General features: G+C 39.0%; 3 protein-coding genes and 1 long non-coding RNA gene across 6 annotated transcripts in view; 2 read left to right on the top strand and 2 right to left on the bottom strand.

The window, feature by feature from the left end:
- Positions 1 to 3,768: 3,768 nt before the first annotated feature.
- The window catches only part of LOC109037104 (protein phosphatase 1 regulatory subunit 42), a 46,976-nt gene continuing 28,613 nt past the window's right edge, over positions 3,769 to 22,131 (top strand). Inside the window, exons 1-2 of one of the 3 annotated variants that reach the window (XM_072299505.1) lie at positions 3,769 to 4,153; positions 4,584 to 4,722. In XM_072299505.1, coding sequence (XP_072155606.1) covers positions 4,116 to 4,153; positions 4,584 to 4,722 — 177 coding nt within the window. In that variant the 5' untranslated portion in view covers positions 3,769 to 4,115. The remainder of the gene's footprint in view (positions 4,154 to 4,583; positions 4,723 to 22,131) is intronic. The other 2 variants (XM_072299506.1, XM_019051602.2) reach the window with 2 other exon arrangements.
- Positions 4,836 to 9,398, bottom strand: LOC109037102 (uncharacterized). Its single transcript, XM_019051598.2, has 2 exons — positions 8,716 to 9,398; positions 4,836 to 6,390 (listed from the first exon to the last, which is right to left on the bottom strand). The coding sequence occupies exons 1-2, from the start codon at positions 8,770 to 8,772 to the stop codon at positions 5,143 to 5,145; spliced, it is 1,305 nt and encodes a 434-aa protein (XP_018907143.2). The 5' UTR covers positions 8,773 to 9,398; the 3' UTR covers positions 4,836 to 5,142.
- On the bottom strand, positions 12,176 to 18,314 carry LOC109037103 (uncharacterized). Its single transcript, XM_019051601.2, has 3 exons — positions 18,176 to 18,314; positions 15,134 to 15,437; positions 12,176 to 13,814 (listed from the first exon to the last, which is right to left on the bottom strand). Exons 2-3 carry the CDS (start codon positions 15,389 to 15,391, stop codon positions 13,125 to 13,127), a joined length of 948 nt encoding a protein of 315 aa, XP_018907146.2. The 5' UTR covers positions 15,392 to 15,437; positions 18,176 to 18,314; the 3' UTR covers positions 12,176 to 13,124.
- LOC140224448 (uncharacterized) lies at positions 20,440 to 21,839 on the top strand. The gene is made up of 2 exons (XR_011899726.1): positions 20,440 to 20,956; positions 21,187 to 21,839. It is a non-coding gene; the product is annotated as an uncharacterized lncRNA (long non-coding RNA).

Below are 22,131 nucleotides of genomic sequence, written 5' to 3' on the forward strand. Positions count from 1 at the left end.
AAGACAGGGGTAATGATCATTGTATGCCGAAATTAATATCAATTGGTACTATGATCAACACAGGCCCATAAATTTATAAGATGGAACCAATATTTTATCTTAACCAAAGAACTGAGGACAGAATTGAAACTAACCCAACCTAACTCATAGAGTGGCTCTTAAGAAACTTAACGGCAAAACAGCAAAAAAAACTTAACGGCATAAACGGCAAAAAATCAAAGAAAGTCGAGGATAGAGCTTAGTTTGTGCTCATAGATTGTTCTTTCAGTTTGAAGTCCAATAGGTCTCTCAATAATTTGCGTTCATCCGCTAAACTAGGATCATTGGCTGTTTTCAAGTTGTAGAGGTTTTTTTGTAGAGTCATCCACGATACTTTGCTCTCTTTTGGGTATTCAGCATCCATTACTTGGAAAATCTTAAACGCCAAGTCAAGGGCGTTAAAAGGTGACTCAGCAGGATACAAACCATTGTTCACAAACACGCGAGATTTCAGCTTGTTCTGATCCTTTATTGAACTCAATAATTGGAAAAATTTGCATATTCAAACCTATGCCAGCAAATATGGTTTTTTTCTTCTCTAAAGTGCCTGCTACATCGGTTGTAAGGCACATGAATCCATCCATTACATCATCTTTATAAAGTTTCATGGACCCACTTGCTCCGACGACGGTTGAGGCTCCGTTCAAAAGAAGACATGGATCGTTGACTTCTCATCATCTAGTTAGTAATGGGATTAAAAAAATAGATTAGCCAAAATTCGGCTGTAACTGTACAGTGTCTTTCCGGGAAATCTTACAAACTCAGAAAAAGTAGACAGATAATTTGTGAACAGAGATGAAAAATTATATCAAGATCAAACAATTTACCGAAGCAAAAAGAACTAGTAAAATAGATTTCTAATAAAATCATCCTAAGGCCCTGTTTCCTAAGAATTAAAATGTTTGATTCTTGACTAAACTAGGACATAGGAGAACTTGCATAAAAAGAGAAAAAAGAATGAAAAAAACCGAAGTTGAACTCTAATTCATAGAAAACATTTGAGTTGTACTTAAGCACCGTTGAAGTCTGTTAAGTTGGTGGGAACGGACGACAAGAAGACGAGACGCACCTGACACCATGTTAAGTTGGTGGGAACGGACGACAAGAAGACGAGACGATTCAGGTGGACGCCATGACAGTAATCTATTGGCTCTTTCTCGAGAGACAGCCCCTCTCGGTGGGCCATACAAGTGCTGCCACACTCGGCAGCTACTGTCCTGCTCCCAACAAAGTCAATTTTTGAGGCCGTTTAAGGCCTCCAATAAAGCTTGAAATAATTTTATAAAAGCTCATTTTAAAAATTGATGAGGGAACAATTACAAACAGAAGTGGCGCTTGTAAGAAAAATTGAACTTAGTTTCAAACAAAGTTTGACAAAATATTCAGCACATTTTTCTGCTCCTGAACAGTTTTGTCAACTCGCAAGAATCTCTAAGGGGTTTTTGAAATGATATCCGTCTGTTTTAAGTCTACAGTACACACATTTAACAAATGCAGAGAATCTAAGAAGGAAATTCAGAAGTACATTAGTTAAATTAAATGATCAGAGAGATAGACTTCGACTTAACCTGTAACCTTACCGGCATCGAGAGTTGCTGTTCGTTGTCATGGCAACGGTAGGTTTGTTAGATGCCGGAATAAGTAAGGATGCACCCCCGAACAACGGTTAACATCGAGGGATTTGTGTGTACGCGCTTAATCGAATGATAAAATGTTGAGTGATCTGCCCAAGTTTAAATGTGCGATTTGGAGGATATCGTCCGTATCATCGCGTTTTTGCTGGAGATGAAGTAAAATTTTCCGACCTCCTCTTTCGTCGATCTCTGACCTTTACATAAACTGAAATCATCCTCATACCTTTAGCTCTTCCCGAAACACGTGTGAGCAACTCAATGGATTATTTTTTTGCCATCGACTAGATGATTAGCACAGAACTTAATCCATTTATTTATTTATTTTTCTTAGAAATAACAATATGTGTCAACCCGTTTATAGCAAAAGAAGCACATCGGACAATCACCGCGTATCCAAGTTTTTCTCATGTTTTTAATTGGTGTTCGTTGGGGAGGTTTACATACGTTTTTAAAAAAATATATTGACCATATAGTCTAGCTGTTTTGACCTGAATCTCTAAGTTACGTGGACGAAAGCATATTTTACCATGCTTTTAATATGGAGCTGACGGATAGTGTAATCGATCAGACTTTGAGGAGAGACAACAGGTGGAATAAGAGGAGATTACGCAAGTCAACTCATCTCTTTCTCGACGACAGGAGCATCGATGGATTATCGGTATGCGTTCTTATTGGATTTTCAAAATCGATCCCCAAAATCACGCAAAACGTTTTAGTTCAGATTGATTCAAACTTTCCGCTATAGGTCACGAACCGTGCAAAGTTTGGCAGTAACACGCAACTTAGAACAGTTTCCGACATTCGTGTTTTTCAGAAATTCATCAATTGGCTTCGCCGAACTGTAATTGAACCCAAGGTTGCGATGATATTGATTCCTGAGTTTACTGATCCCGCAGAAAATCCAAAAGTGGGACCGTTCTTATCCCGCATTATTTTGGAGCAGGATAGTACAATGTCAAGCATTTATCAAGTGCGTCTTTCACGAATGGCACATTTGATTCTCCCTGGCGTCTTCTGCAGCGGGCCTCGCTACTGATACTGATTGTTTAAAGTGATAGACAAAGGTATAGACAAAGAAGACAAACGGGATTTAGAGGGATCCTATTAGTGTAAACGAGTGGTCGCAATGGACTGATAAGGTAGATGATGGACTAACTAACGGCAACCCACGAGAGACCCCATAGTTGTCCATCGTTTTCTCCCTTAGTCTATGTCTTCTTTGTCTATAGCTTTGTCTATCAGTTTCAACGATCAGCCCGCAGAGGATCGAGCCTAAGTAGGTATGATCAAGGAGGCTTAAAATTCAGGAGATTAACCTGAGATAGGTGTTGAATACGGAGTAAAATTTTCTTGTGAACCCACAGGAGCGTTCTTTCAAAATGACGGAATCTTTGGGACAAATAGAATTTTTTTCAGACAACCAGTATTCTGTGGAGACCACTGAAATTCCAACTGGTCCGAAAAGGGTGCTGTATGATTATTCTTGAACCGCATTTCAGTAACGGTAGAGGATTTTCAAATATTCCGGACTCATTAAAGCCATGGAGAGATTTTATCACAAGATAAGCCAGGGCTTCATCGATTGATCGCAACTTTATCAGAGAGCAGTTTCACGCTGTTTTTTTTTTTTTTTTTTTTTTTTTTTTTTTTTTTTCCTTTGAATCAAAATGACTTTTCTGGATGTTCCGCAGAAGTTCGGGGGGGACCAGGGGGAATCAGTGTTATAACCACCGCAGCATCTAAGTTCGTCCTCTTTTCTTGTTCATAATTTTGAATGTAGTCGTGTAGAAATTGCATGTGCGCCTTCAATTTCAGTAGCCTTCCAGTTCATGCAACGTAATCACCCTTTCTGCAATTGGACTGCATTTTGCAATTTGGAACTATAAATTCTGGCTCTTCTGGAAAAACACTTATGTGCATAGGGAAACTAATGGCACATACGTTGTTTTTAATCCGGGCTAGAATCTATAGGTCCAAATTGCAAAATGTAGTCCAATTAAAGTTTCACCTATGCAGGCATAGTAATCAACGTTGTCCAAGCCGTTGTAGTGCACTGATGAAAATGAACGATTTGTATATAAATTACGACTACTTTTTCTAAAGTTAAAAATTCCAGAACAGCACACGTAGTATGTATGAAAGTCTTTTAGTTACTACAATCATACATGAAAAAGAGGAGAAATTACGATTGCGACCGTACGCGTTGAAATGGATTCATTGTAATCTTCCCGAATTTCTCGGTATTGCAAAGATTATATTTATTTGTGAGGCTTAATCGAAAATTTTCTGATTATTCTTTGAAAACTTGTTCAGGGTGCCCTGTCAGCATGGCCCTCCATCACATACCTATATTTGAGGAAAAATACGCTTATTTCAACGCAGGGTTTGGAAGCTTTCAAAAATGTCACTCATTTGTACTTAGAGAAGAACCAAATCGCTACAATGTACAGCTTCGAAGAATTTCACAACTTGAGGAAGCTGTAAGTTTAAGAGAACTGTGTGTCTACTTTAGATTTGTGTTTAGTGAGACTTTTTTAATAATTTTCTTTGAGCATTGTAAAACACCAACCATATTGTTGTGCTATTTATAGCTATCTCGGTTACACTGTTTGTCCTCTCAATGACTGTATCCACTAGACTTAAATTGTTTGTATGCATTATCATAAAGTTAACATGTTTCTCTGATATTTTTACCACCCGTTGAACATGTCAATTGTGGAATTAGTATTGAATGCGCATTTTGATCGCAGTGTTTCTTAATTTTCCTCATAATTTAATTTTCTAAGATAAAGTATTTTACTTTTTGGTATATAAATATTTCCTACTTATCATTCACTTCGGTCCTCTTGAATACAATCTTATACGCCTCGATCATCTAAATCTTCAAGGCATTTTTTCTAATTGCTTCAGGTACCTGGGCTACAACTGTATTTCTGTCGTCGAAGGACTGGAAAACTGCTCGAAACTGGAGGTGCTTCACATTCAGAATCAACGCCTACCCCCAGGAGGAATGATGTATTTTGACCCGCGATGCGTCACTGGCATCCAGGTAAGAAAATGTTTTAAAAAAGATTAGCAGTCAGTAACAGTACTTAGGGTACGAATCATAATTTCATAGACCGCATGGCCTCTTCAGGGAAAAAAAAACGCTTCCATTAAAAATATTGCTTAAAAAACTTTATTCAGACTTTAAAAAATCACAAGCCTTATATGAGGCGAAAGAAAATTGCGCATTTTTAAAACTTGCACTCCGGGACACTCCAACTCTCTCAAGTAACGCCAACCGCAATTCCGTGAAAACTTTTTGATTATTAAATTTGGAACGTGTTTAGCGTAACTCGATCGTTTCTCTCACTTGCAGCTAAATGTATTGATTTTGTTGTGCTTCTGGAAACTCGCGGAAAAATCATTAATCATAGTTTGATTTCGAAACAATCGAAAAATACTTGGAATTTTGCGGACGGATTAATTATGTCAAACGGAAGGATCGCGGGAATCTGAAAGACCTCCTCGCAGTCGGACTTTGATTACCTGCTTGACCTCGACCACCTTGCTGACTTTGACTCAGCATGCGACCAGCACGTCTAGCGGTTGAGGGGACCGGAACAACGGCTTCTTTAGCAGCTTTCGCTGCCTGCGCCTCTCGGGCCTCTTTTAATGCTTGCGCGACTTTCAGTTCCTGTGCAGCTCTTAGTTCTTGTTCCCTCGCTTCTTGCGCAGCTTTCAGTTCCTGTGCAGCTCTCAGTTCTTGTTCCCTCGCTTCTTGCGCAGCTTTCAGTTCCTGTGCAGCTTTCATTTCCTCCGCGGCTTTTAGTGCTTGTTCGTACTTCAGTTCTTCCGCGTCCCTCAGTTCCTGTGCCTCCCTCTCCTGCCGGGCCAATTCCTCGTCATGCTTCATCCTCAATTCCTTCAGGTCTTCCTCTGAATCTTCATCTACTTCGGGAGGTGCGTTCCCGCTTACCCAAGCGCCGATAGCCTTACTCACCCTATCGAATCCATCTTGTACTCCTGCCGGTAGGATGGACTCGCCCCTCTGTAGTCGACCCTCGATATCGGTCAAGGTTCCTTCGGCTAGACTACGGCCGTGCCTGACCCCCATCTTTATGCCGCTCAAGGTGGTGTCCAGCCCACTATCCACCGTATCGATGGCGCTGCTGATCCCCGTTGATGCGACCGGCTTCACGTAGTCCTTGACCAACTGCTTCTTCCGCTCGTGGAGGGATTGGAGCAACTCGAGGGTCTTGTCCATGACGTCGTAAGCCACGTTCGTGCCGGAGCGTGCACCGCGCACTGTCTGCAGCATTGCATTATGGGACATCTTGAGGATAGGTGTGATATCCATGGCCGGCTTGGCATCCACGTCCGTGAACTCCTGTGGAGCACTCCTGCTCGATACGCGGAACTGTCTGCTCGGGGTGAAAAGATCGCGACCCTCCAGTTGTTGCTCTCCGTCAGGGATCTCATTGATGGAATCATCGATGGCACCATCGGTTGCGTCGTAGTTAGGTGCTTCGGTAACTTCTTCGTGTGCTGCATCGGTGGTTGCTCCATCGGTGGTTTCAGCAAGGGTGTCTTCGTTACCGTCGCTGTAGTCATTGGTTGGTGCGTCATCGGTTTCCTCGTTCAAGGGTTCAGCATATGCGGTTTCATCGTAAACCCCATCAGTCTGTCCGTCGGCCGGTTCGTCATAGTTCGCGGGGACTGGATTTGTGGAGATCTGGAATCAAATGAAAGGCGATGAGCGGACTGATTATTGAAATTGATAGACATAGCAATAGACAAAGAAGACACAAACGATATGGAGGGATCCTGTTGGTGGAAGCAGGTGGTTGCGATGGACGAAGGACGTAGATAATTGACGAACTAACGGCAACCCATGAGAGACCCGATCGTTAGTCTATGAGAACCACCCATTTCAACCAATAGGATCCCTCTCTACTCCGTATGTCTTCTATGTCTACAGCTTTGTCTGTAAATGTAAACAATCGGCCCGCAGAGATCAACGATAAGAGCAAGGTTCCGCCATGCGAGTAGAGAAGGTGCATGCATCGTTACTGAACAAGAGTACTAGACGGTGCGAAGAAAATTTATTTGAGATACCCAGCGCCTCGAATTCTCCAAGGTGTAAACCTTCAGTTTGGAATCAGCTCACACTATTTGATGATATTTGATGACCAAAAAGTTAAGCTATGAGCTAGTTTAATAATGTTTGATTCCTGCATCTTTGAGAGTGCACAATGCTCATAGTTCACAGGAATTTCCCGCGATATTTAGAACAATATTAACCCACGGAAAATGAGCTCAAAATACGCAATTTTGAGCCGGTTTTTCGTGGGTTCATACTGTTCAAAAATCGGGATAAATACCTGGGAACTTGGTGCACTCTTTAATTTTTATACTGCAGGAATTAAAAATTGCTAAAGGAGCTCATTGATCTAGCAAAATTAGCTACCTAGCGAAAACTCGCCCGGCAAAGTCCTCAACCCAACATTTATCTGACATTGGTTGGCGAATTTTACATTTGTTCAGTAATTAAGTAACGGATTAATTAGTAAACAACTTAAGTCGCTCATAAATCGTATTTAGGTGAAAAAGAGGGATGATTTCCGAATTCATCGTTTGCCTTGCCTGATTACATTGCTCAAATTGTTGATGCGGGTGCGGTTTAAAATATATAGCCCCACTCGTATAGGCGAATGTATGGTCCAGAACAATGTACACAAATTTAGAAAATGCAGGGTTGATTGCATTTTGTTTATTTTTAACGTTGGCAACTTTTTGTATCCGTATAATAATGCGCTGACTGTACTTTAGACACAAAACATTTCTCTTCGAAAATTAAAATGAAACTTCAACATTGTCAGAGAATGACATTTAGACATTGCGTTTACGAGTTATTTCTCAAAAGGTCAAGTTTGAAGGAGCTCCTAAGAGAATGTGCTTCAAGAGCTCAGTGGAATAGTGATCAGAGCTTACTATAACTCTACGAAGTTTTGTACCTTAAGCCAAGAATGAAGTAAAGATTGTGTAATTGTCCATTTCTGGTTCAGAAAGCTATCAAGAAGATAATATTTCGAAGATTACATTTTGGGATTTTTAAGTAGTGAATTCCATCCTCTTGAAAATTCACCACACAGAGAGAAGACTCAACCCAAAAGTTTGGTTAATACGAGAAGTAAAACGCAAAATAAACAAAGCTTTTGGTTGAATTTAGGGCTTTCTAGTCTCTCCATTGTTTTCTGCGCTAAATTCGCAGCGAACTGTGCTGATATGAACACAAAATTTGATTTGGTTCGTGTTTCACTTTCTATATTAACAAGAAATAACGCAAGAACACAAGTATCTTTATCAGTGCAAAATTGACAGATATTTAACGGTCTTAATCTCAAGCTATCAAAAATCAATAAACTTGAAAGCTCTATTTAATTCAACGTCACGCATTTAGTCCGATGCAAACGGAAGGTCTGCCCGTACAAATAATCCCCGGAAAATATCTCAAATTTTTCTTTTCTTCCATCATACAATGTACATCTTACAAAAGATATAATACATGGCTATTGGGTTTACTGGTTTTCTGCGCGGGTTTCTTGGGGGCATGACTACACTATTTTAGATTCTAGAGCATGTCCTTAAAAATAACCCCGCAAACCAGATCTCATGTCATGTGGTTGATATAAGTGTCACTGCTTTTGTTTATTTTCGGAGACCATTATCTTTTCCAAAAAAAATTTAAGGTTTGATTTCCATTTAAAATTGATAAAAAATGAGACAATTTTGTGCAATAATTTTTTCCCGTAAAGAATCAACCCCTCCGGTATGCTGAGAAATTTCTGGAATTGTCTACAGGAAAAGGCAATTTCATGGCATTTTCTACGTAAGAAAGTATAAATCGAAGATAGATCTTATTATATTCGGATACGATTAAGTGTGCGATTTGATGAAAGTAAGACAAACAATTTCGGGAAGGTCTCAATGTGCAGATTTGTTTACGTGAGTTTTGAACTAAACCTAACTTGTGGATTAATATCGGAAAAAAACGTACCTGAGCCGCGAGAGCAGCCAAAAGGCAAACGAGAAACAGCCTTGGCACGAAAATCATGGCACGGTCTCATCGTAAAACCCCATTGAGGCCCACTTTTATAGCCAGGAAAAGGCAACGGACGGGAAAAAAGGAAGCGAAAAGAGACGCAAGGAATGAAAAAAAAAAACAATTCAGTCTACGTCGAATTTTCCATTTGCGCACTCCTCTTCTCGGAATTTTCGCAAATTACACCGATGTCAATGACGCCTGACAAGTCCAGAGCAGGTAAAAAATGGTGTAGAGAGTTTGAAAAAATCAGAATTGCGGAAAATTTTGAAGAGGGTTTGGAAAGCCGCTGCGACCCGTTTCCAGTTAGTGCATGAGGAAAATCAGTGAATCCAATGGAGATTACAATTTTACCACCAGTATTTTCTCGGAATCTCAATACGTTGCTTAGAATTCTTCAGTTATGATAGCGGAAAGTTTTTTCTCGGTGGGAAGCCCTTCGATTGTCCTTGCGAGGTTTGAAGGTGAGCAAAATTGGTTTGACTCCTCTGATTTCGGTCATAAAAAAGGCGTTGACATCATTTCAGCATAGATAAAGCTATAAACAACTAGGTTTCGTGTGCTTCCCAGCCTCTTAACCCCATATAGATCTGAAAATTGGAAATCTCCAGATTTTGAGGTCATTCAGACTAATGCGAATTTTTTTCGTAGCCTTCTATGCGGTCAATTGCAATTTAAAGCGTGGATTCCGGGAAGTTGCTCTTAGTTAGGTATTATAGGAAAGCGTATCATCCCTAGCGTATTCATTTGCGTTCATTCAAAGTGTTCATTCAAAGCGTATTCATTGTAGTTTCTTACTTCAGGCAGGTTTACTATTTCCAATTTTTTGTGCTGTTACCATTACTGCTGTGTGTGCAAGCACATAAAATCGAGGTAAATTTATTTAAAACAAGATCTGCATGTGTATATTATTTTCAAAGCAAATTGATAGAAACTAAATCGATGGAGGATTCGACCACCAAAATACGACGATCTCTCTCATAGCCGCAGATTTTTTAATGTATTCTCCTGATCAGAGAGTGAGGAGCCATATGTTTTGTATCCTCTGGCCGATTCTTGAACTGCCATCGAATGACTTTAATCAATACAAATCATGGCTAGCATATGACAATATCCATCAACTTCATTCATCCAAAAACGATTCAAAAACTGATCCACCGAGTGTCCAACATTTTGTGTAGATCAAATGGCTCAGGAATAGTTGTTGGGACTATTTATTTATAGGCCAAAATAAACCAGAAAAGAAAGAACGAAAAAAAAAAAAAAATCGATTCTTTCCGTTAGTAATCCCCCCAAACCCCCCTCCCTCCAAAGAAAAACCTTCTCTACTAGAACTTTCATATTTTTTCGCACCCAAATTTACTTTGCGCGGGAGCCGCATGTATATATCATTGTACTTTTTATAAACGAGGTCCTGAAATTAGGCCCCTAAAGTTTACAGGAAGGCAGGAATACAGGTTTTTTTTTTTTTTTTTTTTTTTTTTTTTTTATATATACATGTATTTTTATCAGACGGTTTAATGAATCGGAAACTAAATTATATCATTCATTGTATTATGCAAGTATCTAAATGCTATGCAATCATATTTTTTTTCTTATACGACTAAACTTGAGATGATTGCCCTTTTAAGTTAGGAACCGTTGAGTTGAGAATTAGTTAGTTAGTTAGTTAATTTTATTTAACGACGATCAGCATCTAGGCTATTTACGTCGGGGACTAGGCAATTTTAAATTTTTAAATTTAGTTTCTTGAAGAGTTTTAAAATTTCTGTTACTACCATTGGACTATCTGAACACAAAGGGTGCATATTAAGAGGGAGGGAACTTCGAATTTTGATACGTGTGGCATAGGTTTTAGGGCAAGAAAGTAAAATATGGTCGATTGTAAGGGGGGAGTGTTGACAAAGAGAGCATAAAGGAACTGGAGATTTTGAAATTAAATGAGAATGAGAGAAAAAAGTATGGCCGATTCGCAGTCTAGCAATTTGGACTTCGCAGGTGCGGTGTTTGTTGAAGGAGGTGTTATCATATGGCTTAGGTCTTCTTTGAAGTAAGTTTTTGTCGTTGTTCATCCAGTAGTCTTCCCAGGAATCATTGATGTGAGACTGGAGCGCTTTTTTCAAATCTTGTGGAGGAACGAAATGTGTGTGTAGAGGGGGACTATTTGGATTTGATAACATTTATTTCGTATTATTCACATGTTCTTCTAAAAGGTGTAATTCGGTTCCAGAGGTATTCAGCTTAACGAACATAGTCTCGATAGTTCGAGTGCTGTGTTCGGAGCTCAAAATTATATGTTATCAAAATGCATCTTTATCTTCTCTTCCAACACATAAATAAAATAAACTACTATAGACTTCTTTCGTATATTTTTAAGAAGTGCTTTCCTCTAAAACTGATTTTAAAAATTTCCAAACCAATTTGACAGGTATACCTTCCTTGAAGTTTTCCCTCTGAACGAAGGTCCTGTTCCCCTTGCACTGAGTAATACAGTGTTTTGATCTTCCAAATATCTATATTTTCTTTAGACTCTTTGATACCCTCCTTCCACATATAATCAATTTACTTATAAATGGACCGAGTTTAGCAGGAATGAACGAAGCCACATCAGGTATCGTCAAATTTAACCGGGCATTTTACCATTTTTCAAGAGGACGTTTGTGTGGATTCCGATGAAAATTTTACAAAAATTTGCTTCGCACCGTGCAAAAAATTCTACTAAAACTTTCACATAAACCCGCATAACCGCTTTCAAGTAAAAAGTTAAATTGCCCAATTACATTTGACAATAACTGATGTGGCTTTGTTCCTCTCTGCTTAACGCAGTCCAAATCACATTCCTTCGGGGCTTCTAATCTGTTGCATTAGGTATGAAAGTCCTCGGTCGATCAAAATTCATGACCCGAAAACATCCAACTGTTTTCAAAAAATTCCTCGGTGGGTTATGAGTTAAAATATAATATGTTTCACATTCCCGCCTGTCCGACGGTATGTAGGAAATTCTGGGTGGGAAGTTAAAGGGAAAACACAGACCTAAAAACAAAATTCAGGTATTGCTGTGGCTAATATTTATTAATCAAATAAAACCCTTCTCAGAAGATAAATATACATATTAAATATTTTTTGGAAGTTAGTATACTTCAGGACACCTGAGATTTTGCTTTTCCCTAAATAATTTTGGTTTCCGTAAACAGAACTCAGACTGTCAACGATGATATCTAGTTTATTTTTTTAGCGGTAATATATGACTGCCTCAAAGACTAATATACTTCTCTGAATGAGGCTATTTTTCATCGAGGAAAATTGGTCTCGGCTGCACTATTCAATACTAGAGTCTACTATTTTTTATTTGAAAATTTTTGAGTTTGAGGGGTTTTCGGATAGTAGAGAGTTGTAGAAAACGAAAGGCAAAGAATTTGGTATCACCCAAAGGGAATCAGAATCTTTATTAGTGGAAAAATTCACGCATCAAAAAAAATTACACACAAGGCCATGATCATAAATCAGCTAAGGAAACGGACTGAAGTAATGAACACACTCAATGAAAGCGAGAAAAAACGGAAAACTGGAAATACTGCGAAATGTATTTAAAAGAAGAAAGAAAAAACGCTCTAACACTGTAGGAACTTTCTCTTCAGAAACAACCACAAATATTCAACCAGTAGACGGAGTATGCCATATAAAACCCTCCTTCACATTGAAGCCGAAAAAGAACAAATCGGAAGCCATCTCTGTGCGGGTGTTTCATTGAAAACCCCACATTAGCTCGTAAGAGCGTCAATCCTGCAAGACGAGCCGTAAAATGACACCGAATGATGTTACCAACGAATTATTTGAGGCAAACACGGATTAGTAAATATTTGTACGTTCCTATATTCATGTAGTTATGCAATTTGATCTTGAAAGAAGTTAATATTATCGGATCACGCATTTTACCCTCTAACTGCGGCGTCATTTGTGGAATGCAGGTGGTGAATTTGCTCTTCTTCTATAAGATTTAAATTTCTTGTTCGGCATTATTGGTCAGTGTCTGAGTACGTTTTCAGAATTATTTGTACTCCTATAGCAATCTTGATAATTGGACGTACTTCTGCGAAATGGAACTACGTGCATTAAGACATGAGCCCTGAGACCCATAAGAATAATGCATAATAGGACTCACGTCATAATGCAAACAGCTCCGCTCGACAGTAATACGTCCAATTATGATTCATGACATGCTCGAAAATTTAAATTTTTAATGGCTCCAAATCTACAGCCATCAAGTGGTGGAACAAACAGAAAATCTAATTTTGTTTCGAGGCCCTACTCGATCTACTAGTTGCACATCTCTGGAAAACGCTTGAACTATGCGCGCTCAAAACCTAACGACCGCTCATACCCCCCAGGCGGGAGCCTCTGAAAGAACGAGAACGGATTCCGGGGGCGCCTCTCATTGCTGCGGGGGATCTCATCCTGCGGAGTGGCATGGGGGTAATCGGGATAGCCGCCTGGGCTGCCTTGGCCTCTTCAGCTGCCTTGGCCTCCGCGGCTGCCTTGGCCTCTTCGGCTGCCTTGATCCTGGCCTCCTCGGCTGCCTTGGCCGCCCTCATGGCCTCCTCGACTCTGTCGGTGCGGGTGGGTTTGGCGAAATCGGCGAACATGTTCTCGTCTTCGACCTTGATCTCTTCGTCGGTCATGGGCTTCGCTGGGGCTGCTGCGCCGGCGGCGGGTTGCATCCAGCCGTTCACCCAACCCTGGACTGAGTCGGCCATCGGGGCGAGCATCTTTCCGACGCGTTGGACTCCGTCCTGGACGGCGCTGGGCATGATAGACTCACCGTTCTCGAGTTTCTCTTCGAGTTGGTCGAGGGTGCTCTGGGCGACGGAGCGGCCTTGGTGGACGCGGTCCTTAATGGAAGCCAATGTCGAGTCGAAGCCAGTGTTGACGCGGTCGATGACGTTGTTAACCATGTCCGGGGCGTTGGGTTTCACGTAGCTTTCAACGAGGTCCTTCTTCTTGTCGTGGAGGGATTGCATTGTGTCCAGGGTCTTGTCCGCTGCATCGTAAACTACCTGTGAACATGTAAGTGTGTTCAATTGAGAGGAGTAGTTGGGTATGAAACGCTGAATATGGTAGAAATTAAGAATCAGAATACATGTTACGTCATCAAAAGTTTCCGTAGAACATGGTGAACACATTGAAATTTCCTAAACCAACCTCACAAGTAAGTATAATAATTGGCGGCTTCGAGGTGACCTCAAACCTTCCGATTGACAAAGAAGAATATTCGACTTCAGTCCAACGTGGAAAACTATAACGGACTTTTAAGTGGGTCATAAATTCCAATGTGTGTTGCAATAGAATTATTGCCTTAAGCTGCTAAATTTTTTTTGACGATTTGAAAAGCATATACCGAAAACTAGGAGATTGAAATTTCAATGGAACCCTTGTTAAAAAATTAAAAATAAAATGACTTCCGGTAAAAGCCCATATTCTACCCATACATAGTTACTGTGCACTTATCCGGGTGGGCAGAACAAGCAAGTGAAGGGTCTCTTAAATCTGGCTTCTCCCCTTGATACACATCGATGGATAAAGTTCGACACTACGTATCTCAACCTCGGTATTTCAAAATATTCGCGCCTATTTTATTTTTTGGAAGGGGAATAAGCCAACTCTATAGCCTGAAACCTATACAGGGTGATACCAAAAGGCACCTGTACCCCCTCTAACTATTTATCTAATAGGGGTAAAGATTTAAAACTTTGAGGATGTCCCTAGATTAAAGGGAGGTACTTTTTAGCCCCCTTAAATGTTTAAATGGGTCATCCTTGGGAAGGGAGCAATGACCCGAACTTTTTTTTTTCCAAATGGGAAATCACAGGTTTGTGTGAAAAGTTGTCTTTTTTTATATCTCTCGAACGAGCTATCACAAGAGGGGTTTTCCCATTTGAAAAATAAGGTTGGGGTCCGTTGTCCTTCCAATGAGGCCCCCCTGAAAATTTAAGGGGTCAAAAAGTAGCTCTCTTTGACCTAGTAACATCCTCCAAGTTCCAAATCTTTAACTCAATTTGGTAAAATGTTCAAGGGAGTGGAAGGGACTTTTGGATCACCCTATTCAGGATACACTGGAAAAAAAAAAACACATTGGATCTAGAGTCCTGACTTTTAAAAACATCGACAAGATAAAATACTCTTGATTCAATCAGATTTAAGCTTAAAACAAGAACCAAGCCTCTTAATTTGAGCGGATTTCCTTTCGATTTAAGGTTAAATCTGATTGAATCAAGAGTCCTTTTTTTCAATGTTTTCAAGAGTCTGGACTCTAGATCCAATGTGTTTTTTTTCTCCAATGTGGACATGGTTCGTTATAAAAGGCCCGGCGACATACCTCGGTTCCGTAGCGGGCGCCGCGGATGGCCTTCTTCATGGCTTCCTGACCCATCTCGTAGACGGTGTTGGGGTTGATACCGGTGGCGAGCTCAGTTCCGGCTCCGGCGACGGAGCGGACCGCGCGGGTGCCCTGGTCGCGGGCCGAGCGGAGACCGGAGTCAACGGCATTGAGGGCCGCCGACGGTGAAGGTGCCGAGAAGGAATCCCAAAGACCACGGGTCTTCAGTTGTGCATCCATCCTCTTGCTCTTCCGCATCTTCTGCGCTCGGTGGGTGCACCGGTGACGCTGAGGCCAAGAACACCTAGAAACCAATAATATGTGGATTGCATTTTGCAAAAAGGACCACTAGCATTGCAACGTTGCTAAGATAGTGAACTATCTTTGTCCTTTGAGGAAACCCGATTATCCATTCTATATTGATAGGTGAAATTGTGATTCAGAGGCAGACTCCTAGACCAATATATGTGATCATTTCTGCACGAAGGAACCGAGTAGCAGTGCAACGTGCATAAAATTTCAACTATTGCTGGAGGACACCCATACATTCTTCGCGCTCGGTGGTGCACCGTGACGCTTTGAAGAACACTGAAACCAATAGTATGTGGATTGCATTTTGCAAAAAGGAACCACTAGCATTGCAATGTTGCTAAGATTGTGCAACTTCTTTTGTCTTGGAGGAAAAACCCGATTATCCATTAATAGTTTCTATTTTACTCGCTAAAAACTGTAAATTAAAGACAAAAATTACCATCTAAATTTCATAGTTTTTCACGATTTCCGCAATTTTATTGCAAAAGATGAAGTTGCACAATCTTAGCATCATTGCAATGCTAGTGGTTCCTTTTTGCAAAATGCAAGCCATGTGAATCTCTGGTCGTCAAGACGGCAACCAGTGGATCGAGTCAGTGGGAGAGGCCGGACAAAATTTGGCAGCTTTAAAAGCTTTTATCTCCGTTAAATCAAAACTTTGAGATTTTAAAAGTGGCTTTATTGGTTTCCTCTTAAAATTTTCCTTTAGCAGCATCCCTTAAAATTTAAAATCTGACGAATTAAACATCAACATTTGCAGTTTTAGTAAAAAATTTCATGTCCCACCTATCTGACGGACTCGATCCACTGTGCGGCACTGGCGGAACTTGAAACGTTTTAATTTTAATATTACATTAGAGTACTGATATGAGGAAAGAACGGACATGTTGAAATATGGAGCTCTTAGGATCCAAAAAGGCAGTCAATTTCTAATACGAAAAATGACAGAAGAATGCCGCCGCCAATCTTTAGATTCAAATATCAAACCAAGATCGCTAAGATTGTACATAAATGAGCATTTTTCTGCAATAATGAGTAAATTTGTGCAAAAACTAAGTCAAACACTTGCTTTACAAACGCAAGTCGTAACAATTGTGATGGTAAATTATCATGGATAATTTGATTTCACCGGTCGGCTGGCCCTTTGGGCCCTAAAAGCTCCATGTCCTTACGTCAAAGTCACCGTGACATATCCGCACTCTTCCGATGTAGGTATAGCAATATTCTTGTAGCTTTTTGAAACTATAAATGTCAAATTTTAATTTCCTTCAGTGATTGAGTTCAACATTTTCAACTAGCAGACCTCCTCGTCGTTTTTTAAGTCGTGTTACGTTTTTTTTAGATTGAGTACAAAGATATGAGGGAGGAAAGAACAAAATATTTTTGTGTTCACATTACAAATATTATAAATAAGTCGTATTACGTTTTGTAGTGCATATCGCACTTTTGGACGCTCGATTAATTTGATTGGCATGAATATGCTTCAAACACCCCTTCAATTGACACTATGTATCTATACATACATATAAGTTGCTTTTATAGCGCTCTTTGGCGCTTTACGACGCCTAATTGCCACAAAGCTCGGTCTTCCCACAGGTCATCAGGGAGTTGACACTCTCTCATCTCGTATCACTCATCACTATCACTCATCCTCATCACTATGTATCTATTCGGTCCAATAATTTTGGCAATTATGCCTTTAACAGTAGGGACCTTTTTATGGAATTTAACACAAATTTCTGCGTTTTCGCTGTACATGTGAGTTAAGGGTTGGGAAACCGAAGACGGTAGTAGCTGTGTCAACAAGGTTCTAGGGCGGAAGTTTAGAATAATCTCGTTGGGAGACTTAAATGTGATTGTAGTTGGGGTATTACGGTAATTGAAGAGAAAAATATTTATCGATGTTGAAAATTCTGTAGATGGATCATGACTTAATAACAATTTCTCTAAGCCTTTCTTTGCAATTTGAACTCCCCTTTCCGCTAGTCCATTCGACTGAGGAGAATATGGCGGGGAATGAAGAACTCTAATGTTAAATTTTGTACAAAATTGGGTATATTCCGCAGGGTCGAAAGGGGGTCCATTATCACTAACTCAAATTTTCGGAAGCCCTGAAATGGAAGCCACATTAAGAATTTCTTTCTCAACATCATTTGCATCTACAATTTCCCATTTGAACTATTTGCATCCATTTAGAATAAGCATCACATAAGATAAAAAATTTTAAACTTTGTTCATAGAAGTCAATGTGACCCTCTCCATCGGGAATTTGGCTGATGGCCAAATAAGTTAGTGAGTAAAGTTAGTTACTTTGTTAAAAGCTGCTCTTAAGAGTATCACTGCTTCTGAAGTGTTTATTCGTTGTTTTTCGCAAAAAAAACGTATTTTTAGAGGCATATTTCGAGAGATAATTATAAATTCTTTCGAATCTCTTACGGATTGATCATCAAAATAGGGGTCAAACAATTTTGAATTGCTACAAATGTATCCGTCGGAGGGTGTTTTTCGATTATTTTTTTATTTTTTATAATTTTATAAAGCACCTAAACAAAATCTGCCCACTTTCGTACATTTTATTTACTCTGTAGAAAATCGCAGGACTAAATATTCTGTTTGCACGACTCTTAGGAAAAAGTTTATTTTGCAAGGAACGTCAAAGTATTTGAACTATATATTTCTCAAAAGTTTATGTTTTTAAAATTTAATATCCCCAAAATTAATTCTACCAACCTGCAGCGCGAGTGCTGCCACCAGGCAAACGTTGAATTGCTTTTGCACGAACATCACGACACAGAGACTATGCCGTTCTTGAAATTGATGGCCGTATATATACGTTGCGTGAATAAAGGCTCCTCACACAAAAAGTCACAATCACGTCATATTCGCGATTGGTCGACTTTTCAGATCTCCGACGAGCTGCAAAAACAACGGTGCCGCGTCAAGCAAAATGCCTGGTTCACATGCCTTTAACGCATGCAGACTCGTTATCCTCCTTCTCATTTTTCACTCCAGTCTTGCTGCAAAAATATGTTTTTTATCGTTCAAGGTTGAATCCATTTTGCGCAAAAAAACCACGCAGAATACTTTTTAGAGCGTCAACAAGTACGCACTACACATGCAGACATTCCATTTAGCCTCGTGGTGATATCGGGAAAGTTTTACATTCAGGGTTTCGCAAATCAACCCTGACAATTATCATCAGGTGGGCTGCCAAGCGGTATTTTGATCAAAAGAAGTGGCAAGAAAAGTGCTGGGTCCTAAATATTTTAGGGAAATCTGCCAAAGGGGGTCCGCCGGTGGGACCCCTAAGACATACCATTCATTTGTCTGGTCATCACAGTGATTTCCGTCAGTTCTGCACTAATAAACGACTTTTAACTAATCGTATGCGCTTTGAGAAGTATGGTTGGTGATCAATCCATTATTTCAAAAGTAAAAAGCCGATGGCCGCACTCGAGTCGCTCAGATCATTTTTTTAACTTCTTATTTTATTCTCAAATGTTCAATTTAGTTAGATTTGCACTGACCAGCGGCCTCCAGTTAGCTCTGAAGAGCTTATCTAAACCAATTTGCTCTGAAATTATTAATGTTGAAAGTAAACGCAATAACGATGCGTATCCATCTCCAAAAAATTATCATACAAATATTGCAATGTTTTTCACTGTACCATCATTCAGGCACATCTAGGCTTAAATGATGATTCTCTGTTTACATTTATTGTTGGATTTGTTACCGAAGTTTTAAATTCATTTGTCTGCTTTTGGTATAATGGAGCAAGTGAGTGACTCAATTCGCATATGGCATTGCACAGCAAAATGAAATGCCTTCATTTGTGTGAATAGGCAATATAGCGTATTCAGGAGTAGATTTTGTCGCATGGCGTTTATGTCCCTTCTCTTGACGATTGGCATGCGGTGTTTAAAAAAGCTCCCTTACTTTGACTCCAGTTAGGTTGTAATCATACATTTTCTTCTTATTTTGACGAAAAGCGAATAAGGTCTTTTCTGCTGAAACTGTGGCCGTAAGAAGAAATTGACACCTGCCCAGCTGAATGAAGAGGGGAAGGAATATAGGTATGCTATAAATGGATCCTTTTCAAATAAAACGGACCAAACCACCTATTTGTTTGAAAAAATTAATTACACGGGTTATTTCTGCGTAAAGACTCTAAGGCTCTCTGCTGTAGTTTCAAAAGCAAGTCTTAAATTCAAATAAAGTGAGTAGCATATTACATATTGCCTCAAATCAAAAGAAAAGTCTCTTGAAAGAGAAATGACTTTTATATCATTCAAGTGGTCGACTGAGGTTGTATATTTGTTTTTATTTAGGAACTCGTTCCTACTTTTTTGAGTACTTGAAAAGGAAGGCAATTTATTGCGGCAAACAGTTTTCTGTTACGCACAGCCAGACCGTCTCTCACTCGCTCCATCGATTTTGCATTATTTAGACTAATTGCGAGGGGCGTTGGTTCATTTGAAAGGTGTTGTTCTCAATGCTTCGGGAAAACTATAAATTATTTTCTGGGGTTCGTCCCCGATTTTTAAATCCCTAAAAACTCATAAATTGGATGAGGGGAAGTGGGGGTTTTTTGTTTTTTGTTTTTCGGAAAAGTTTTGTTGCTACGCATCTTACTTTACTGTTTGCTGTCTTTTTATCAGCTGTTTTCATTCAACAATCATCATTAAGTGAGGTTACTTCCAACACTCAACTGCCATCAACTTACATTTTTCTTTTCCCGCGTTTTTTTTTTTTTTTTTTTACGGTTTTTCATGATTGGTTCCATCTTTTTCCTATTGCCAATTTTTCCTCATTAAGTCAATAACCTCCAAGTTTTTTTTCTCATTTCCGATCAGAACTTTTCACGCTGTTTCTTTTCAATGTGTATAAATATGTTTATTATTAATTTCCATTTTCATTTCATCCTTTTTCTTCTGATTTATTTTTTTTAATTTAAAAATTGAACTTTTCAGTTATGATTTTGTTAAAATAATAATAATTTTTACTAATTTTAATTTTAAATTTAACAGTTGTTATGAGTGAAATTTTCAATGACCGAGGCGGTCGTCCTCCAAAACGTGGTCGCGTTTTCCAGAATTCTTCGCATGTTCGTTTAGTGAAGCAAGAACTTAACTCTGTTATTAGTATAGAAAATCAAAGTTTCATTTCTTCATTTCGGAAGTATAAAATTGATGATCAGAACTTTGATGAAAATTTTGTTACCAAATTTTCAGTCGGTTCAATGAATATAATTTGTCATCATTGTGATGCTCGCCATTTTCAGGGTGAAATGTCCAATGGTCATTTTAATAACTGCTGCCAAAATGGCTTAATTTCTTTACCGAGTATTCGGACAAATACCGATTTGAAATCATTATTTTTATATTCTCCAAATTTCATAAAGCATATCAGAAATTATAATAGTGCTGTTGCTTTTGCCTCTTTCTCTGCAAATCGAATTGATATTCCGGGTGATGGACCTTATTGCTTTAAAGTTCAAGGATCCATATATAGGTAAGTTTATTTAATATTTACCGTTACGTAACGTACTTTTTTCAGTTTCTCAGTCCGTCCCTCCCTCCTTCCCACCCCTTAACGCATCCGGAATGCAGCTGCATTCCGGATACTACATTTAAATCTTTCCTCCTCTGTTAGTTACTATTTGGACTTTGTCTATTCCGTTTTGTTTTTAAACATTTTAAAAAAACATAATCTGAAAATTTTCAGAAATTAACATTTTCCAGATTGACATAATCCTGTGGAACGAAGCTACCAATGAAATTGAACACGAAGACTTGGGAAAAACCATTTTTATCAAACAAGTTAAGCTAGGAACATACATGGGTAATAAACAACTGACTTATATGTGGAATAGTAAGATAACGAAACAAGAAAAAGATAACATACCAGCAAATACGGAAACCAGAAAGCAGACTGAACATGGAAAAAACGAAGAAGAAAAAGCGGAAAAATTAGATGAAGTTAAAACAGGAGCAGAAAAAGAAGAAGAACCAGAAGGAACAGCTACTGAAGAAGAAAAAGAAGAAGCAAAAAAAGAAAAGACAAAAGGAGGAAAGAAGAAGAGCAAAGTTGTAGGAAATATAGGAAGAAAAGCAGGACAGAAATGGCAAAAGAAGAATCAACAATTTAATCGAAAAAAAGCAAAGTATTTAAAAAATAAAAAAAGATCTTCTTTAAAATTAGTTTGAAAACAAATGTAAAACCTAAAAAATAATTTTGTATGAAGATTAAAACAAAATTTTAGTTTAAAGTTTACTAAATAAAATTACAATTTTTGAAAACATTTGTTATATTTATTCTCTCAAAAAAATAATTAGACCCGATTCAAAGACAAAACAGAAAATTAAATGAAAATAAATAAAAAAAAAAAAAAAAACATGTGAAAGTGAAAAGTGTACAGGAAAAATAAGGGGCTGCGAAGCAGCCCCATAAGCCCCTAGTTTGTTTTTATTTAGGAACTCGTTCCTACTTTTTTGAGTCCTTGAAAAGGATAGGCATTTTATTGCGGCAAACAGTTTTCTGGTTACGCACAGCCTGACGTCTCTCTCATCGCTCCATCGATTTTGCATTATTTAGACTAAAGGCAAGGAGACGAAGAAGAAGTAAAGTGAAGAAGAAGTAAAGTAACCTCTAGCAATGAGTAGCAATTGCAATTGAGTATGTAGTAT

This window comes from Bemisia tabaci, chromosome 4 (assembly GCF_918797505.1).
Source record: "Bemisia tabaci chromosome 4, PGI_BMITA_v3".
In the NCBI taxonomy this organism is placed as follows: domain Eukaryota; kingdom Metazoa; phylum Arthropoda; class Insecta; order Hemiptera; family Aleyrodidae; genus Bemisia; species Bemisia tabaci.